Source organism: Prionailurus viverrinus, chromosome D2 (assembly GCF_022837055.1).
Source record: "Prionailurus viverrinus isolate Anna chromosome D2, UM_Priviv_1.0, whole genome shotgun sequence".
NCBI lineage: Eukaryota > Metazoa > Chordata > Mammalia > Carnivora > Felidae > Prionailurus > Prionailurus viverrinus.
The window spans coordinates 63,155,293-63,170,344 of NC_062571.1; the positions used below are offsets into that span (position 1 = coordinate 63,155,293).

Sequence of the window (15,052 nt, forward strand, 5' to 3'; positions counted from 1 at the left end):
AGTTCCTTGCCCACAGATAAATATTTGTTTAGTGACTGATTAAATGTTGGAAGAATGGTGGTCCTTCAGTAAGTGGTATGTCTTGTAGCCATTTAAGTTCTGTCTTTGAGCTCTGACAGGTTATAGGAATTATTCTTCTTATTTGCCTTTGCATTTTTGTTACTAACTTCTAACTTTGGAGGAGCCTAGTATTTACTCTGGGTTTATGGATCTATACACTTGATGCAAACTGTCAATGTCCTTTCTGTGTGCCAAGGCATGCTGATTCATGGGGTGTGCTCAAAGTTCTCTCCTTGCTCAGGGTTAAGGTGAAAATGGTTCTTGAGCTTGACTTTACAGCTTCAGTGATAAGATGAAGAAGTCTGTATTCTTTCCAGAATTGGAGTCCAAGATGTGAATGTGAGGAATTTCTTTTCTTTTGCCCACCAGTCTACTCTCCCCTTCAACGAAGCAAGGGCAATGCAAGCATACCTGAGATGTGCCGCCTCCTGGTGGCCTCTTCTTTCTGTTTTTGATGCATTTATTCCTCATTTATTCTGAATCCCTTGTGTTAATGACTTCTTTAAAAAACAAGAAAAGCATCTGGAGGCTTAGGCAGGCATCCATGTCATGAGTAACTGCTATCCATTACCCAAGTGTTAGTGTATCATCATCACCACCATCATCATCATCAAGATGGGATTCCAATTAACGGTATACAGCATGACAGCATTACAGTAGGAAGCTCTAACCTCTTGCCAGAGGCACTTAAACACACAAGAAACATACACAGCATTTGGGACTTGTTTTTTCCAAGTGTTTAAAGATCGAGTAGCAAGCTCAAATACACCCACCCTTCGGGCCAGTAACAAGAAAGAGCAAAGTAAAACTGTGTGTTGTGATCAGAAATGGCAACATGAAATGGACAAGGGCCTCAGAATCAGAGGCAAAAGGGAGTGGTGGGGACTGCAGTGCATGAGGGGCTGCGGGTGCCATCTCTAGGAAGCAGCCTCACCCCACCCTAGTTAGTTGCGCTCTCATGTCATCAGATCTTTAATTTTTCAAGAGTAACTTGAAATGTAGATTTTTATGCTCCCTATACTGAGTTTCAAATATTGGAAACTTTAGAACATTGTATGGTCTTCCCAGAAATGCATCTGCCAACCACCCTTGACCCACAGGAGGCTGGTTTGCAACCTCTAGCTTCAAGGCCCAGGGGAGATAGAGATTTAAAGGAACAGCAGCAGCACAATCAACTTGACTTGCTTCAGTATCTTTGATTTAGTCCTTTGTTATGATTCCCTGATGGAAGTACAGAGCATAAGAATCAAAAGGTAAAGCGGAGATGAGGAGGGAGGAGGAGAGTCTCCAGGTAGTTTGCAGTGATGGACAGTCAGAGGTGAATGAGGCTGGGTTTCTTCCAAGGAGGCAAGCAAACAGGTGGAGAAACCTGGGGTGTGTTTGTGGGGCAGTCATGGGTGGGATTAATGAAGATGGACCTCCTTAAGATGTCTTTTCCCCTGCTGCTCATGTCTCTCAATTTTTTTTTTTTTACAAGCTTTTCTAAAACAGGAAAGGTATTCTGTGAATTGTTAAAAAGACAAAGGGTTGCCTCCTGACCTCCCGATGCACAGGCGGCAGATGTATTTCTGGCATCCATTCAACTAACAGTTACTGAGAGCCATCTACGTGCCAGGGTACCTGGGGTTCCAGGGTTCCTCTTTATCTTGGTCTTGGAAGACCCTGTGGCTCTGCAACCACAGTGCAGTGTGAAAAGGGCTGTGATTCTGTACAGGATGCTATGGGACTCTGGGAAAAAACCTTTGGTGTGGTCAGGGGTCTCAGTGTGGATTCCCCAAATCAGAGACTGAGACGGGGCTTGGGTTTCGGTAGTTTGGGAGGTTGTCTCAGGAAGTTGGAGTGAGGGAGCAGAACAGTGAGACTGGGAAGGAGGAAAAGCCAGTAAAGGGAGGGAGACAGCTGGATGCCCTGTGGAGATCTGAGTTCCAGTGCCACTGGAATTTCTTTGAGGATCCACTGAAACCACTGCAGAATTGTCCTGCCAAAGGAGGGGAGGCTGGGACATTGTTCATTGACTCCCATTCCCCACTGGTTGAAAGTTGTCCCCAGGGTCATTGGGTTGCTTCTAAAGAAGATTGAGATACTTTAGTTGTATCCATGCCCACATCTGAGGAAGCCCTGGCCTGAGGCAGAAAAGCTGACTCCATGTGTACCTGAGGCTGAAGCTGCCAGACTATTCCAGGAAATGATGGCCATATCAAGTGCACCAGGAATGTCAGCCACAGCTGAAATTTCTAGATGGACTGACTGAGAGGATGAGACTCAGCACTGTTGAAGGAGATGAGGTTTCCCAACAGGTCATGAAGACCAGCAACCAGGAAACCCTCTTCCTCTCAGGCCCTTGCTCACTTAGTTTCTCACTTTATTGATAAATTGGCAGTCCAACTTTAGAAAAGGCAGTGGGCATTTTCCTACCAAGTTTCCACTTGGCCTTCCCCCATTCCAGCTCCTGGTATCTAGTTGATATCCAGTAACCAGATGCCATGGTCAGACTGTGGTTTGTTTAAAAGATGGCACCCCGAATTTGCTCTAATCACAATCATCTTTTACTGCATGAAGCCTGTGCACTGGGCCCTGTGCTTTACCCACACAAAGACCTCAGGGGTTATGGTGAGCACACAATGAATGATAGCTGGCTGGATGGGAGGGTGAAATGATGCACGATTCCCCTGAGGAGATGGTATAATTTGAGGGAAAGGAAACAAGCTTGACCCCACAACATTAACACTGAACTGTCATACCCATGGGAGCATACCACCTACCAGAGTGACAGACTAAATGACTCCAGTGAGAAAAGGACTCTGGTGAAGTTCAGGTTTATGCTGCTCAGGAAATCGCTATATGCATTCTTGATCGTTTCTTGTGCCTAGATGTCTAGGGAATGGGCATGTCCCTTAGATGAATAAATAATGAACTGAACTGGAAATCACTGCTTCTTTGTTGGCATCTGGGTCCTGCCCTTACAGGTAAATTTTCTCCCTAATTTAATTTTATAACTGACTAGTTGCAGGTCTGGTTTACTTAACTATAAAATGGCTTGAGTGAGAGGAGGGTTTGAATGGATCAGCACAGTCATTAGTTGTGCAGGGGAACAAACCTCTTATGGCACACTTTTAGATAAATCTTCATTTTTCCCAATCTTTTGATTATCTTACATTTATCGGATATTTACCATGCATTAGACATTCCTCTAAATGTTTTATATGTGGATTATTTAATTCATCTTCACAACCCTATGAGATGAGAGCCACCACTGTTCCCCTTTATAGGCAGGGAACATGAGGCACAGAAAGGCTGAGAGACTTTCCCCCAAGGCCACACATCTGGCACCTGGTGGAGTTATGAATCTAACTTTGGCAGTCTGGCTCCAAAGGCTCTTGACTGTGGAAAACCATGGCCATTGATTCATCTCATGTAGGCCACTTTGGTCATCAACAGGCAGAGCTCACATTTCTCACTGTGTCTTGAGCCTGTCCACACTAAGCCCGGTTCCAGAACCTATGCCATTGGCATCACCTGAAAACTTTTTAGAAATGCAGAATCTCAGGACCTTCCCAGGCCTAATGAATCAGAATCTGCATTTAAACAAGTTACCCAGGGGTGCAGTATGTGGGTTCGGTTGGAAGAGTCCTGGGGCTCTAAAAGATGGTCATCCTTTCTTTACTCCAAAGCAAGAGCTATGGTTCAAGAAGGAACATCACACCTCCTGGTTACTAGGCCTGCCGTCTTACTAGTTGCCTGACCTTCCAACACTTCAGATCTTCTCTGAAGCCTGAAACACTTGTCTGACACTTGGAGCTCACCATCTTATCAGCATCCTTCAGTTATTGTGAAGATGAAGGGGAAGAATTGCATAAAGCCCTTACAGGAATGCCAGTGGCCATGAGAATTGGCCACTGCTCAAAAAAATATCATTATTTCTGGCTTAGAGCATGAGAAACTACCTCATACTCTTGTCCTCAGCTCCTGAACTCCAGAGACTGAGATCTAGCAGGAAATGGACAGATGAGCACATCCAGGGTTTGAGGCATGTTTTAGGGCCCCATAAACTCTCAAAGGCTAGTGCTGTTGTTATGAAAAGTCTAGAATGTTTCTTTGTTGTTAGAGACATGAGAAACCTCTGTCCTGTTTGATGGTAGCCTGGATGGATTTGGCAGAAGCTGCCAAGAGTTTTGAAGAGTGGAGGGAAATGGCAGTCACAGCTCACATTTATAGCATACTGAGTACATGCCCAGATGCCCTGTGCGAAAGCATTTTGCTTTCACTGTATCCACGGGAAACCCAGATGAGGCCAGTGCTGTTGTTTCTGTTTTACAGAGAAGAGAACTGAGGCTTCAAAACAAAACTTGCCCAAGAGTTTACAGCTAAGATATGCCAGAGCTACAGTTATAAAGCAGGGTTTGGTAAGTGATGACCCAACATGGCCCACACCAAGAATGGGCTTTATGTATTTAAGTGGTTAGAAAAAAATGTAAAAGAATGATCATATCTCATGACATAAAAAGAAGATGAAACTGGGGTGCCTGGGTGGCTCAGTCGGTTGAGCGTCCGACTTCGGCTCAGGCCATGATCTCGCAGTCCGTGAGTTTGAGCCCCGCATCGGGCTCTGTGCTGACAGCTCGGAGCCTGGAGCCTGTTTTGGATTCTGTGTCTCCCTCTCTCTATGACCCTCCCCCGTTCATGCTCTGTCTCCCTCTGTCTCAAAAATAAATAAACGTTTAAAAAAAATTTATTAAAAAAAAAAGAAGAAGATGAAACGTACCTCAAATTTCTGTGTCCATGAATCAAGTTTTATTGGCACACTGTCATACTCTCCCATTTATGTATTGCCTATGCTCCTTTCATGAGACAGCAGTAGAGCCGAGTAGTTGTGACAGAGACCATATGGCCCACAAACTCTGCAAAGGTCACTATCTGGCCTTTTACAGAAAACACTCACCGACCCCACTCGTAGACCTTAGTCACTGGAAGCCAGACTGGAACCATTCACCACTGTTTTGTGGTGCCTCCCAGTAAAGCCACTGAACATTTCATTTCTATGACTACTTCCAACTTCCCTAATTCCAAAAGAATTGTTCAATTATTAAAGAACTGTTTTAAGATGTGGAAGGCAGAATTCCAATATTGCATCTCAGTCGCTGGGAGTGTAGCCTGTGCCAAACATCATTCTTGCCTGCTCTACTCACAGATAACTAAGTGGTCATCCTCCCCAAAGCTGGGCTGGAATTGTTGGAGATGCTCCCTCACCACAGAGATCGAGGGACAGAAAGTTACGGCGAAAGCTGCTGGCCAGAAACCCATCTGCAGGTTTTTGTTCTGTTCCAAAATCAAGGGGAAGAAGAACAAATTGAGAGGGGGAAATACCTTCAGCCTTCTTGCTGTCCTCAGCAAAGAGTATTGAAAGCATTGGGAATGGTTGAGGTTTCTTCCCCAGCATGCTCCTTGTGGGCAGCTTCTCCACTGCCACCTTGTCCTGTGACTTCCTGGGGGATGTCTGCTTTCCTGCACCTGCTCCTTGAGTGTCAGGGAGGATGAAGCAGCAACTGGAGAGGGGTCGTTCAGAAAACAGAGTGCTAATGCTGGCCATAAACAAGACTTGTGTATGTCCATGTGGCCTGCCTGTGGGGGGCTACATGCCTGTCTGCATCTGGTTTGCGTAGTGTGAACACTGTAAGAGGGTGGGTTCCAGGACAGCTTGTTCATGATCTTACAGCACCCCAGCAACAACTAATGTCTGATGGGAATGTTGTCAAAGTGCTTTCCGTGCATCGTCATATCTCACTGGTTCCCAAATGCTGATCTGGGGACTGCGGGGGATGTATATGTTCCCAAAGAAGTATTTCCTTGGTTTGTAACATAATGAGCACAATGGCTGTGTAGCATAAGGTTCATTTTATTTTTTTTTATTTTGGGGGACTGCAGTTTCCCCCCACTGTGTTCTTCTTTCTTACTTTTGGAGATGTAAAATGTTATTTATTTTTTGAAATGGCATTCTCTTTTATTTTTTGTGCATTCCTTTCCTTTATGAAGTGCTTGCTGAGAGCTCCTGACAATGTGCTGTCTGTTGAGAGCGTGGATCCTATTGCTAGATTACTACCATTTGAATCTTGTCTCTGCCATGAGATCTGAGCCCCTGGGTGGCTTACTTAACCTGTCTGTGGTAACTCGGTTTCCTCATTTGTTAAGTAGGGATAATCATAGCTATCTCATAGGGTTGTTGGAGAGATTATATTAATATATGTAAAACATTTAGAAATAGACCCCTGGACCAGAGCAAGCACTACATTATTATTATCTATTAGTCTTTTTCTATTTCGTGTTAAAGCTTAGCAGAAGAAATTACTAAGACTATGCTGGTGCTTTCAAGATCTCGGGGAGGAGTTATTCAAATCTAAGGAATCTAGAATGTAGGAGCCACGACTTTACTTTTCATCTTCACAATGGCCCCATTTAACAGATGAAGGAGCTAACATTCAGGGTGGTTTGTGTGCCTTTAGAAAATGTCTGCCGGCCTTGAGAAAGAGGGTGACTGTGGAGGGTGGTGCAGGACCCACTGGTCTCCTTTGCAGGAGCAGGCTTTTAATATGCAGATGTTGGGGCTTTTCTTAAAATTGTGTTCAGCTTCATTTAAAATGAATAAGTTTCTCAACCTGTGTCCCTTCACACTTGCCTACATGTACTTAATGTGCTCAATTATCACATACCTTCTTCTATTCCCTCTCACTAGTTCTCTATAAATGTGCTGGGAATAACTTCCTGAGGTGTTAGAGTCCTGCACACATTAGGAGTTCCTTAAAGAGAACTGGTAGGCTCCATTAGGCAGGCAGAGGTTAAAAACAAGTTTATACCTTCAGCCGTGAGTACCCTAAACACTTATAACTTCAGCTAACCCAGGGAGATACTCAGCTGACTGGTGTACTAGATCTTTGATTTGCTTAGCAAGGGTTTTGTTCATTTTACTTATTTGGAAACAAGTGTCTTTCAAAAGGGGTTATCTTGATGGACTCCCTTCTCCTCACTCTTGTTTTCCTCTCAATATTAAGAGTTAGGGTTGGGGCAGTTAAAATTGTCAGGAATCCCAAGAAACAGCAGGCCTGATTCCAGAGGTTTTGTTAACAAAGGACAGACAGGCGTTAAATGTGCAGCAGACAGTGAACCTCTTCCCTCTCCTCGTGGGAACACTTTCCCTGCCCCCAAGAAGAAAAGGATTTCTGCCCAGCTTTCACCTATTTTCCAGCCCTTCCATGACTCCTTTTCCCTCCCCACCTGCATGCCCCTTGGAAAGGCAATCATTGGGAATCAAATGGGAAAGGCAATCAAAGGGAATCATTGCTAACCTGATTAGCACATAATCACAAGAGGCTTGGGCCCCATATTGTGGGTGGGCCAGGCCCTTACATGTTACATAGCCCCTGCCGGTGTCCTGAAGCTCCCTTGCTCTCCTAGTCACTGGGTCAGAGGTCAGGGGGTGAGGGAAAGACCCACCACATCCACTGTCCATTCAAACTCCTCTCTATCTTTGACTAGGTCTGTTCTGCCTGGCCATCTGGGCTTTAAGAAAGGGAGAGTAAGTCTCTTGGTGCAGATAATTTCCCAGTCCAATGGACTAAAGAAGCCTTTCAATGGGGGATAGTTTGGGGGGTATCACGTAGAAAAGCCTAGTGATTAAGAGCCATGACTGTTGAGCAAATCACATTCGAGTTCAAGCTCACTCCTAACACTGTGTGATCCCAAGCAAGTTACTTAACTTCACTGAGCTTCAGTTCTTGACTTCTAAAATACGGAAAATAGTAATACCTTTCATATGTGGTTTTGTGTAGATTAAATGAGATTGTCTTTACCAAGCTCACAGCTCAACACATGCACTTAATAAATGTTAGCTGTTATTGCCTTGACATCGCACTTTGGATGTAGACTTTAGAAGCATCTCCAAAACAAAGCTTATTTGTAAGTGGCTTAGTGTAGCAACTCAGCATTACAAATCTAAACTCACTTTGTGGAATAGTTACTAGACTCATCCATCCTTAGGGAAGCCTTTCCCTTTCACTTTATGTGTGGCTGGCCCATAAACTGGTGTGCTCATGGAATAGGTTCTGTGATGACCTTGGTATCAGTTAGCTTTTGCTGTGTAACAAACCAATCTAAAACTTAATAGCTTGAAACAATAATCATTTATTAGGCCACAATCCTATCAGTTGGCAATTTGGGCTGGGCTCAGCTAGCCAGTTCTTCTGTTGGGCTTGCCTGGCCTCACTCATGTTTCTGCAGGCAGCTGGCAGGTTGCTAGCAGCTGGTTGATCTAAGTGGCATCATTCACTTGTACAGTGTGGTTGATTCTGGCAATTGGCTGGGGTGATGACAGCAAATGAACTACGTCTCCACTAGGCTGGCCCAGGTTGATTCTCATGCTAACAGTCTCAGCTTTTTAAGAACAGCAAGAAAGGATAAGCCCCCGTGTGGGGTTGGAGCCTCCATTTGTGTCATACTTACTAATGTCCCATCGACCAAAGCAAGTCACATGGCCAAGGTAAATGTGGGAGAGGACCGTGTAGGCTCATGGATACATGCAGCCATTATTGCAAAAATATACCCCAATTTCTTACCTTTCATGAGTTCGAATGGAAATACTTTGCAGTTAGGCATTCAAGTGGTACAAGATTTCTTTTTTTAATCCTTTGTCAGATATGGTATTTTAATGTGTCTGGCATCTGGTTGCACTCCTTGGATTTTATTGCTGACATGTTTTTCTTTTCTTTAATCTTTTATTCCCTTTATTTGGGAAATTATAGTTTGCTGCAGGACATAGTTCTTTTTATAGGAGAAACAGCTGTGATGTCATAACCGAGCACATTTCCTTAGGGTTATGCATTTATCCCCATGCATTTGGAGAAATGATCCACAATCCATTTGTTCATTTCTATTTTGGTGTCTGACTTCACATTGAATCAGAGCAAATACAAGAGCCAAAAATATATTAGGTGATAAATTAATCTTTAAAGAATGTTATTTACTATTTTCTTTTGATTTCTAGTTATTGAGCTCTAATAGCTGAAGGAATATTACAAAATAATTAATTTTCTTTCTTTTATAAAGGTCTGTTGGAAGTTTCACAAAACCAATTGAGAAGGAGAATAATATGAGTTTTTGATGTCAGAAACTATTCAATTTTTTTCATTAGAGGAGTGTTTAAGCAGGAAATTTTTTTTTAAGAAAACCAAATACAATAATATGACTAGTAACTGAAAATGGAAATAAATAGATTACTTAGAGTCCAAACAAAACATTTTCAATGAAGAATTTCTCAGTGGAACATTTAGATTCTTATTGAATCTGTACACAATTATATCTTACTCCCTAAACAAAACAGATTTTCAGTGATAAATGTTTTTGGACAGCAGCAAGATTCAATTCAGTTCATTGCAAGTTGCAGATTTATTTGTGAAATTAGAAGAAAATAGGTGTCAACTGGGGGGAGACCTATCTATCTTTAGCTGCTCTGTTGGTGTTTCACCCAGAAATACCTCAGAGATAGAGGTGCCTCTTGCAAGGATGAGAAAAATTGCAGCTGGAGCAGAAATTAATTTGTATTTATAGTCCAAACACCTACATGAATCCTTAATCTGCTTTTTTATGATTTTAGGGGAATTTATAGAATCGTTTAGATTGGAAGAAATCTCCAGTGGGTCATCAAGTTTCCTCTCCTTATAATGGCAGCACTGATTTTATTATCCTTAAAGCAGCCCTGATAGATGGGTGTCAAGTCTGGCTCATGTTTCATGCATTTAAAAATGTATATTCCCTAGCCTGAGCGTATTTAATGTGTAGGAGACAGACTGAGAGCTGCCTATATGCCCAGGAGACCTTTTCTGAGTTCCTGACACACAGCCTCCTCTGGAACAGATGCCAAATATGTAGCATATTAAGCATCATATTGATGCCATCAAACTAAGTTTGCTTTTGGCTTCTGACAATTGGAAATATTTTTCCCAGTGTGTATAGGGACCGAGTGTGCTATCTGTTCTGAGATGATAATAGAAGATCATTATCTCTTAAATCCTTTTGTCCTGAATATGTCCAAGGATCTACCATCCCCACCTGGTAGAGAGCCTGGTTGGAAGACCAATTATGAACCAAAAGTTATTTTGGGGTATCTCTAGTGTGTGCAGAAGTTTCTGAGACATAAAGGAATATAAGACATGGTCCTTACCTTCAATAAATTTATTTTCTGTTTCAGAAGGTTTCTGAGGTATATCTGGGAAAAAAATGAGACTGGTCTCTATGAGCAGTGTATAAAAAAATCCAGACTATCACTTTGCGGTTCCACTTAGTGAACAATACCCAATTATGCATCATTACATTATACTGGCCACTGACAATAGTGAGGGTCCAATTATGCAGAAGAGACACTGTCTAGGAGAGAATATAATATGGTGTTTGTTGTTTAAAACAGCTGTAAGTGCCAAAGGGGTAAGAGTAGGGGAGATGAATAAGAACTGGCTTCCTCGCTGACAAAGAAGATGTGATTGGGCTGGACTTTGATGTGTTAAAATTACTTATCCAGCCATTTCCTAAAAACATGTGTTGAAGAATGGTGTGGCAGTTGAGAGCTGAGATCTAGTTTTGAGTCCTGGTTTTCCCAATGTCCAACTTTGTGACTTTGAGCAAGCAGCTCACCCTCTCAGAGCCCAACTGTAGAATTGTAGAATGGTCAGAGTAATAGTACCTGGCTCATAGGGCTGTTGTGAGGACTCAGTGAGATACATCATTTAAACTGTCTAGGACAGAGCTAGTCACACAGGGTCGTAAGAGCTAACTGCATGTGACGTTGATGGTATTGATATAGAAAAGGCTTGTGGAAGCACATGGATGGGGTAATGGAAAGTTTTCTTGAAGGGGGCATATTTGGAAACAAGTGAAAAGGGCATTTTAGGCTGAGAGAAAATGAAGAGTCAAAAGTTCTGAGATGGGGTGAGTATGTTTGGGTGCGGAGACGGAGCTGGCCAGCAGGGACACACAGCTGGCTATTTGGTATTGGAGAATACCTTTGAATATGTTAAGTGGGGACCAATTACCTGGTCTTAGAGACCAAACATAGGCATTCAACTTGCTCCAGTAGACGGTATAGACTAATTGTGATAATGACCACAACTCCCATGGTAGAGGTCACAAGTTTTGAATGCCTATTGTGTCATTATGTGTCCAATCCTGTGATAGGTCTTTTATGTTATGTATTATTTTTAATTCTCATAGTGATTTTTTCCTGTTTATGTATTAGGCCTGTTTTACAAATGAGGAAACTGAGACTCAGAATGATTAAGTAATATGGTCAAAGTCACAGAGATAATCAGTGGCAGAACTGGGTCTCAGACCCATGCAGTCTATGGTTAGAGGTGAATCTGTATTCTAACCTGGTTTGGTTAGCCTTCCAAGCCTATGTTCTGCAGGATATTAACTATCAGAGGAGTGGCACAGTCAATGTGACCAGGAGGAAAAAATGAAACAGACAAGCGGTCAGGGTCTGGGCTAAAGGAGCAGCCAAGAGACAGTTGCTATTTGGGCCCAAGTTCCTGAGGATGTTGGTAAGAGACAGGCACTGGGGATGAGGAGAAAGGAGTAAATCCATGAGATCTTTAAAGAGACCAACTTAAAGGATTTGAGAATTGAATGTCTGTGAAGGTCAAGGGAGAAGAGTCAGAAGTGTTTTGCAGTTTTCATCCTGGTCAGTGATAACTCCCAGGGTGCTGCAGCTGACCCACTGCCTTGGGGCCCAGTAACTACACCATACCCTTCCTCTCGCTCCTGTTCCCCACCCCTGCAAGGTTGCCCAGGCTGAAACTTGGAACAGGAAGCTCTTTAAACCTGGAACAACATAAGATGAAAATAAAACAAAAATAGGGAAGAAAACCCATGTCACATAAAGGCTGCAAATAGTTACTATCATAGAAAAACTAAAGACTTCAGTAATCTTTTAACACCATTTCACTCATCAAGGTGAGTGTACCTCTGGTAGGGATTAGACGTTAAGGCGAAAGAACTCTTTCCCCCATTATGTATTCCACTTGGTTACTGCTGCCATATTGGAAAACTGTTGATCTTTGCATGCTTATTTGTAACCAACCCATCCCACTACATAGCTTCTTAGTTAATTTTCTAGGGTTTCCCATTATATAATCATGCCTTCTCTAGTAAATGATGGTTTTCCTCTTCCTTTCCAATAAGTATTCTATTTGTTTTTATTCTCTGACTCATCACTTTGTTTATAATATTACTTATTTTAAGAAATTAGTTGCAATAGCAAAAATGATGTTGGGTTGTTGGGCACCTGAAGGAAGGGTGGATTGGAAATCAGAGAGGCTCAGATATAGTGAAAGTCCTGGAAGCTACTTCAGTAGAACCATAATTTGAAGATGCCCAAGGAGATGGAAATGAAAAAAAAGCTGAAATAGTCACAAGAGAAAAAAGACTTGCCATGTTATGGTGGGCGGAGCACAAGAGATGACTTTCAGACCTCAACTCCAAAGTCTGTGTTCTAGTTAGTAGTCACCAGGAACTTTGACTCTGTTGTTAATAGATTGAAGTTTATTGTGATCAATTCGTCTGAAAAGAGGTGAGAAAATGGAAATTAATTAGAATTTTCAGTTTATCAACAGCTCCAGGAATGTAGATTTAAAAGAAATTAGCAGGTATTTTAATTTTGTTCAACATTGCCATGATCTGACTCTTAATCTAGCCCAAGGCAAAACATCACATAATAAATACAATTCAAAAATGTTTTTTCCAGTTGACAAAGCAATTTTACATATATTGTCTCATTTGGTATTCAATGTCTCTGAGATGGATGATGATGGAAGTATCCAACATTTGTCTTGCAAGTTACGTTTTGCAAAGTGCTTCCGCCTACATCGCTTCATTTAATGCTTACACTCTTTGGTTTTTAACATACACTAAAAAAGTTTGTCTAATTGTAGTTCTCCATGCACAGATTTTCTTTTATTTTCTTTAAAAATGTTTATTTATTTGTTTTGAGGGGGGCAGGGGCAGAGAGAGAGGGAGAGAGAATCCCAAGCAAGCTCCTCGCTGTTAGCACAGAGCCCAACGTGGAGCTTGAACTCACGAACTGTAAGATCATGACTTGAGCGAAAATTAAGAGTTGGACGCTCAACCTGCTGAACCACCCAGGCACCCTTTCTTTTCTGTTTTGGAAAACAAAATTCCCCAGAGAATATCCATCCTTGCTTTGTCCATGCACTGAAACCCTCTTCATTTTTTAAAATCCTGTTCAGGTAGGACATTATTTTTTTCCCTCTCCTCACAAGAGACAGTTAAGAGACAGAGATGGAGTGGAGAGAAGCTGAGTGAAGCAGCTCAGGAAGGGAGCACCCAGCCCTGTGGCCCGTGTGGTGGGGGTGTATGTAGAGATGGCTGATGGGAAGTCCCCTTGGCAGCTCTGAGGGTTATGAGAACTTTGAAGTGATCTTATCATATTTGGCTTTTCCTCAAAGTGAAGAGAGTGGCGAATGTGGCTGTGTGAGGGTGTGTAGTGTGCTGTTTAGAGGGTGACATTTCATAAGCAAATACTCCTACACACATTTAGAGGCTCCCCATTCTGCGGGGCCTGTCCATTCCCGTGATTTTATAAGGAAGTAAAAAGAAGCTCATATGGCTGTTTGCAGGATCTTTTAGTGAAATGTGTCCAATTTTGCAGTGGAACTCAGAGGGCAGTCTCACAGAGGCCAAGGAAAGAGAATTTCATGGAGGGAGTAGGTTATCACTGTTAGCATCTGCCAGGAGAAGTGGAACTCGGGGAGGGATGTGGCCACAAGGAAGTCACTCGCAAGTGCCCTTTGAAAGTCCAGTTCTGGGAGGTTATTGGGCATGGAAACCTGACTGCCACGGGCTCAGAAGGGAAGAGATGGTGAGAGAATGGAGGCAGTAGACTTAGGTCATATGTATAAGACTTATGGCTCCGAAAGACTGAAAGAAAACGATTAAACATACACATAATATAAATATGTTTTTGTTATAAAAAATTCAAAGTATTTAGAAACATGGAATAAACTAGGCAAGACCTCTGTTCCTTTTAGTTGCAGCCCCACTCCCCGAGTGTAATGGGGTGAGAGGTGCTCTTCCAGTCCTTAGTAAACATTTTAGAGATAGGGTGAAATTCATGTTGGTGTCAGGCATAAGCACAAAGAGGATGCACAGAAGGGAGAGGATGAGATTCAAGGTAGGCATGTGTGTTTGCGTGTGTGCAGAGTTATAGAGTGTGTGGATTTATATGCATGGGTATATGTCTACATACGTTTATTCACATGCACATACCAGGAGAGAAGATGAAGGCCACCAGCTCTTCATTTGATATGGACAGGAAGGAAAAAGATTTATGTAGCACTGGTGTCTTGTGATGAAGACTGGGGTCTCTTGAGATGCCTTCTGTCTGTTCAGATCAGGTCATCTGCTGAGTGTGAGTGTGACCATGGTGAAACTGTGGTCCAGAGAAGAGAGGTCTGAAGAAGCTGAGCCAGTGATATCTGGGTCTCCACAAGAAATTAAAATGAGAATTTCTTAAAAAAATTTTTTTTTAAATGTTTATTTACTTTTTGAGAGACAGAGAGAGAGAGAGGAGTCTGCAAGCTGCGGAGGGGCAGAGAGAGGGGGAGACACAGAATCCGAAGTAGGATCCAGGATTTGACCTGTCAGCACAGAGTCCAATGTGGGACTTGAACTCACAAACCGTGAGATCTTGACCTGAGCTGAAGTCGGAGGCTTAACTGACTGAGCCACCCAGGCACCCCCTAAAATGAGAATTTCTGAGAGGAGGGAAGGAATGAGTCAATGTGTCTAACTTGAACTTGTAATGTCCCTGCTCCATACTTCTGCATTGCCCTCCAGCAGCATTGGGTGTCCTGGAAGCTGAGAAATGGACAGCAGGAGAGAGGTAGCACTGGGATCATGAGTCACAGGTGAATAGGAGGTCGGGGAAGAGGGTTGA

General features: G+C 42.7%; 1 protein-coding gene across 4 annotated transcripts in view; it reads left to right on the forward strand.

Annotated features, from left to right (window-relative positions):
- The window catches only part of CFAP58 (cilia and flagella associated protein 58), a 111,201-nt gene that overhangs the window by 67,062 nt on the left and 29,087 nt on the right, over positions 1-15,052 (forward strand). The window contains exon 16 of one of the 4 annotated variants that reach the window (XM_047825503.1): positions 4,378-4,463. The exons of the other annotated variants lie outside the window; for them this stretch is intronic. Coding sequence (XP_047681459.1) covers positions 4,378-4,428 — 51 coding nt within the window. The 3' untranslated portion in view covers positions 4,429-4,463. Of the gene's footprint in view, positions 1-4,377; positions 4,464-15,052 lie in introns of those variants that run through there. 4 annotated transcript variants of the gene reach the window in all.